The sequence below is a fragment of the Vanellus vanellus genome (genome assembly GCF_965231255.1).
Source record: "Vanellus vanellus genome assembly, contig: HAP1_SCAFFOLD_506, whole genome shotgun sequence".
Taxonomy (NCBI): domain Eukaryota; kingdom Metazoa; phylum Chordata; class Aves; order Charadriiformes; family Charadriidae; genus Vanellus; species Vanellus vanellus.
The window spans coordinates 49,601-55,370 of record NW_028126914.1 but is presented as its reverse complement, the minus strand read 5'-3'; the positions used below and the strand labels follow the sequence as shown (position 1 = coordinate 55,370).

At 43.9% G+C, this 5,770-nt stretch overlaps 1 protein-coding gene across 1 annotated transcript; it reads left to right on the top strand.

Annotated features, from left to right (window-relative positions):
- Positions 1-273: 273 nt before the first annotated feature.
- Positions 274-4,972, top strand: LOC309685648 (E3 ubiquitin-protein ligase TRIM36-like; the record flags this gene model as incomplete). The annotated part of the gene is made up of 6 exons (XM_082501385.1): positions 274-414; positions 1,494-1,589; positions 2,522-2,775; positions 3,427-3,551; positions 4,092-4,385; positions 4,671-4,972. Coding segments are annotated over 6 exons (1,212 nt in total), but the record flags the coding sequence as incomplete, so codon positions are not given.
- Positions 4,973-5,770: the final 798 nt, after the last annotated feature.

The following is a 5,770-nucleotide window of genomic DNA, read 5'->3' as shown; positions in this document are numbered from 1 at the left end:
TGATTGCAGTATGGAGGCTATGTGATGTGTACACAGACATTGCTACAGGTTCACTCACTGTAAACCTGGTGAAACTGTTTGTTTTCATCTGCTGGCTTTCACTGGCATGGACAAATGTAAAAGGTGGAAGATAAACAGAATATAAAAAATACCCACTGATAAGTCAGACGCTGCTGTGGGATAATTGAGTGTTTTGGTGGTTTGTTGAGCACCTCCGTTTTTGGAAGGACACCTGCATTCTCTCTGCTCTCTTTTTTTTTCTTCCAGATTTTGATGTGTCCAGAACATGAAATGGAGAGGGTAAACATGTACTGTGAAACCTGCAGAAGGCCTGTTTGTCGTCTATGTAAACCGGGTGGATGTCATGCAAACCACAGAGTAACAACCATAAGCACTGCCTACAAAACCTTTAAGGTAAAAGTAAATATTGTTGGACCTGGCCTTAAGAAGGGGGAAGAGCACTGAGCCTCGGGTTTAAGGGCAAACTTCCCCTGGCAGGATGCCAGGACGTGTGTTTGGAGGACACTGAACGAGTCATGAGGCATGCTGCTGTGCAACATCTGTTAATGTATATATTAGTGTGACATAGTGTGCGGCTAAGAAACTAAACTATATTTTCTATGAGGCTTCAAACAGAACCCCTTAAAAGCGCTTCCACCTTATGTTAGCCAACTGTGCATCAGTACTGACCAATGCAGAAGGTTTAAGAAGTTAATGGTTTACAATCTGGCTTTTTTAAGGCAAGTGTCCTTGTGGCTTGGGCTAGCTTATACTTCAGAAGCACTCCTGAAGAATCTGCATCGGCAGTTATCTGCTGGGACGCTGTATGTTTTTGAAGTTGCAGAGCTGTTGATTCCCTAAGCACCATACAACAGGGCAGACTTGCAAACACTGCTTTGTTATTAAAGAATGATTGCTGCTGCCTCCTCTTCTTCCTTTGCTTCCTCTCTTGCTCACAGGAGAGAAAAAAAAAAAAAAAGCCCATCCCAGCCTGCCTTCTGCTCTTTGGCCTCCTCGCCTGTTTGCAAGGCTTTTCCTGTACAGCTGTTAACTCTTGCAACTAAGGAAGTGCAGAGACACTCCTAAGTTCAAGTTTCCAACCACTCATTTTTCTAGCAAACCTTACTACAGATGAGTTAATAACCTATGAGGCTTTTCTATTAGTTCTGGTAATGTCTTGAAGACTCGTGTTCCTAGCCTAAGAGAGAAGGTGACTGCTGTGGCTGGGGAAGGATGAGCCAGCTGAGGCTGTCACCTCTTCTCCTCAGAGGCTGTGCCACCAGTCCTGCACATGGCAGTGGCCTGATGTCCCGGGCCAGTCATGGCGGGTCACTGAGCAGTTCTCCGCAGGGTTGCTGCTCATAACTGATGGCAGGCTCTTGTCCTCGTAACTACAGAAACTGAGTGCTGGCTGGGTGGCCCACCTGTGCTTGTTGTCAGTTTGGGTGGGATGCCCTTGTTCTGCCTGCCAGTTTGCTGTTTTATTTTAACAGGAGAAGCTTTCAAAAGATATCGAGTACCTCATCAGTAAGGAGAGCCAGGTGAAAGCTCGCATCACGCAGCTGGATCTGCTGCTGAAAGAAACAGAGGTGAGAGTGGCTTGTGGGTTGTCTGGGGATGGACCTCGCAAGGACACAGCAGGGACTCCAAATGGAACAGTGAAGTGTTCCAGATCCTTTGGGGTTTTTTTTTGTTAGCCAGCAAAACCATTTCTGAACAGTTTGTGTTGGTTCTGAGTCACAGACGGTAAGACCTAATCCTGACAGTGTGGGAAATTTGGGCAACCTACAGAGGGAAGTTAAGTTTTGGGTGCTGCTGTGAATTTAATTGACATAAAGCTTATTTGATACCTTACCCAAAGAGAGGTGGGTTAGACTTACAGCTCTTGCATATGAGTGGTGCTGCACAATTTATGCTGTCTGTTTACCTTGAGGATGTTGCAGTGAAGTCAGAATTAAGGGCAAAATCTCCCTGCAGAAGAGTCAGAGCTGGGAGCTCACATACGAGCTGAAAAACACAATGGCAAAAATTGGCAGGAGCTCCTGGCCCTGCCTGTATCTTGCTGCAGATGGCCTTTGTGCTTCATAGTTCCTTTAATCCAGGGCACTCATCAGAGGTGGCACTACAGGGCATAGGGGAGAAACTGGGCTGGACTCCCAGTTCAGGGTGACTGGGGAAGGTGGAAGAGCACCTAGGTCTTGGGCATGAAGACTTCAGACGCTGACTTGCTTTTACAGTGCTTTTCCATGAACTATTTAGACAAATGCTGTGCGTAACTCAATACATAATCGGAGGAATAATTTCCTGCTCTTTCCTCTCTGTGTTAACGTAGGAGACGCTTACTAGCTTGGGTGCAGTGCTGATTGCATTTTCAGTGTTGAAGAGCATAACAAAGCTCGTTAGTCTTGTCAGTCAAACAGATGACTAGTTTGCTCTGATCTCTTGAACAACCCTAAGTACATTTCTGTACACAGCCACAGTGCTGTGGGATCCGTCTAAAATGTCTTTTGTTCCCTCCTAGTGCAACAGTGAAAGAGCTAAAGAAGAAGCATCTCAGAGTTTTGAGAAATTATCTCATGTCCTGGAAGAGAAGAAATCCGCAGCTCTTAGGGCAACTGAAGCTTCTAAGAATTTAAGGCTGGAAAAATTGCAAACACAAGCAGAAGAATCTCAAGGGCTCCTGGAAAATAATGGCCTTGTAGGACTTGCTCAAGAACTGCTTAAAGAAACCGATCCATCTTGTTTTGTTCAAACAGCAAAACAACTTCACGTCAGGTATCTTATTAATTATCTTCCGTTCGAGGTACAGGTACTGTTCCAGGGATGTCTGGTCAGTCATATTCTTTGGACACCTGCTAGGAAAGTACTGAATGCAAGTACTTTGTGTTGCAGAGCCTCAGAGGCGGTCCCGGTACCATTCAGTAGAAATTCCTATATTACAGCGTGCGTTAAAAAACAGCCCAGAGGAGGGGCTCTGTCCTGCGCCAACGCCTAGCCTTCTTCAGTAGGACTGCAGTGGAAGGGTAACCCATTCAGCTCACTGATACAGTCCTTTGCTCAGAGATTGCATCGGGTATTTGCAAGTTAATCTAACAGGTCTCTTCTGGCTTTAAACTCTTTGATCTGAATAGTTGTGCTCCATTAGCGCTTCACACCTATTTTGTTCTTTGAATGTAATGCCCCAAATTGTTAAAATGCTCTGCCAACCAAAAGATTCCCTGTTAGTTATCTTTACACTGATGTACAAAAGGCCTTTAAATTTTGCATTTTAATTCTGTCTAGAGAGACAAGTTTCTGGGACACATGAGTAAGTACCTGAAAAGAGAACTTTTTTTAAAGCAAAACCTAGCGGTTTTGCTCTAAGGAATGCACCCATGTGAATTCCTTTTTCCCTCTTCTGCCATCCCTCTGCTTCTGTGCTTTCAGAATCCAAAAAGCTACTGAATCTCTCAAGAGCTTCAAGCCAGCAGCTGAAACTACTTTCGAGGACTTTGTGATGGACATAGCCAAGCAAGAAGAGATCCTTGGTGACTTGTCCTTCCATTCCAATGGCAAATTATGAGAGCATCACGTCTTTCTTGAGTTATAGCTTTAAGGGCTTCTCTGGAAAGAGGCAAAACTTGTGCAGGGCTGCAGTTGCAGAACTCAATCTTGTGACTTGCATTGTCCCTTCTGCCTCTGTGATTCACAAGGCGTTACCTGGCAGCAATGCTAGCTTCAGCTTTGATAAAGAAGCTAAGATGCCATGGCATTCAGAACCAGTTTACACTGGCTTCCAAAATATTGTAGTTAAGTAATACTAGGTCTTCCTAGCAGCTTTTTGTCGTGATTGCACGACAGAAAAGAATAGGTTTTTATATGGTTTTTTAGTTGCCAGCAAAAATAAATAATACAACTTTCAAAGTAAAACCAGAAAGGATTTAAGTGCATGAACAGACCCATCCTCATCTGCACTCTTTGACTGAGTCAGATTTCCCCCCCCACTGTCCCCCCAGTGCTGTAGCCACTCAACAAAGGGCTTCTGTGTTTAATTCTAAAACAACATGTATCTACATTTGAGGTTTTTTTCTCCTGAATCTCTGTCATTCCAGGTCTAGAAATACCAGAAATCAATGAAGAGCAGAGCAAAATGTACAACAAAGCTCTGATCAGTTGGGAATGCCCTGGGAAGACAGACTCAGCTGATATCTATGTTCTTGAGTATCATAAGCTTAATAGAGAAGAGGAGAGTACAACGTGGCAGGAGATCGAAGTTTGCAGCAAGAGCAAAGTAATATCTGATCTCGATGACGACAGCAGCTATGCCTTCAGAGTTCGAGGATATAAAGGATCCATCTCTAGCCCTTGGAGCCGAGAAGTTATCTTGCGTACGCCTCCAGCCCCAGGTATTGGGTTTTCTTATGTCCACGAGCTGCTGGTGGTGTTAAGAGCTGTAGGTGGTTTCCAGTAGCTCCCAGACTTCTACTACACTGTTACCGGTTGTATAAATGTTTAAAAGCACTGTTAACAAACAGGTTAAGTAGGTAGCATACTGAGACTGTGTTAGCTTGCGTAATGTTCCTGGTAGCCTTTAAAAGCGAGGAATTCTAGTGCCAGCATGACTTAAAATATAGTTTATAAGCACAGAAATACTTAACTAAGAGAAAATTTTTTGGGATGCTGTTTTTCAGTTCTCAGTTTTCTTTTTGATGACAAATGCGGGTACAACAGTGAACATCTCCTGCTGAACCCAGGAAGAACCTCTGTGGAAAGTAGGGCTGGATTTCCTCTACTGCTGGGGTCTGAGCGCATGCAGGCCGGATGCTACACAACCCTGGATTACATCATTGGCGACACTGGGATTGCCAAAGGGAAGCACTTCTGGGCTTTTCACGTGGAAGCCTATTCCTACCTGGTGAAAGTGGGAGTTGTTTCTAGCAACAAGATACAGAAGTTGTTCCATAATACCCATGATGTGACCAGCCCAAGGTAAATTGCAGACTCTTGCTTAATACATGTTTTGTATAAGGAGATGGCTTTTTAAAAAATAAATTAAGAGCGAGCCTGGTCTCAATTAGTATACAAGATGAACCTAAGCAGTGGGAAGTGGCTTGAAGGATATAGTGTAAGCAGGTTGTCCTGTTCATCCTCTACTATTAGTAGGAAGATGTTCTAATTGTCCAGAGTCCTATTTTCTTTCTTTCTGGGAAAGAAATCGGGTTTCTACAGATATCAAGATATGTCAGTTAAAGCAAGAAGGTTAAAAAAGAGAAAAAAAAGCATCATTTGCAAGATTGAAGCAATGCTTAGTTGTCAATAGTAAGATTCTGCCTTAATTCCCTTAGCATACTAGGTTTGGCAGCCACTCAGAGGTACAATGTTCACTGTGCATATCTGTGTGTCTTTGCTGTAGCTTGCGTCATGGTGGATTCCAAGTCACTGGCTCATCCCAGGCTATAGATTTGCATATGACACTGGAGTGCTACTGAGCACAAGCCAAAGTGCAGTGGACAAACCAGCAAAAAGATTTCCAGCTCTCAATTACAGTTGTAGTAAGGCTGGATGTGTCTAGGAACTGCAGGCTGGGAGGCTATCTCCCAGGGGCTCTTAACTTTTTCATGAATCTAACAAAAGTGTTGGCCTTCTGCTGTATAACATACTGAAATTATTAAAACGCCAGTGTCTCAAGCTTCTGAAAGTCAGATGGAGACTTTTTGAAAAATGAGAAATTAGATCCTGATTTTCTCATTTCTCCCGGTCCCTGCCAGGAGGGAGTGAAGCTCAGCCCCGC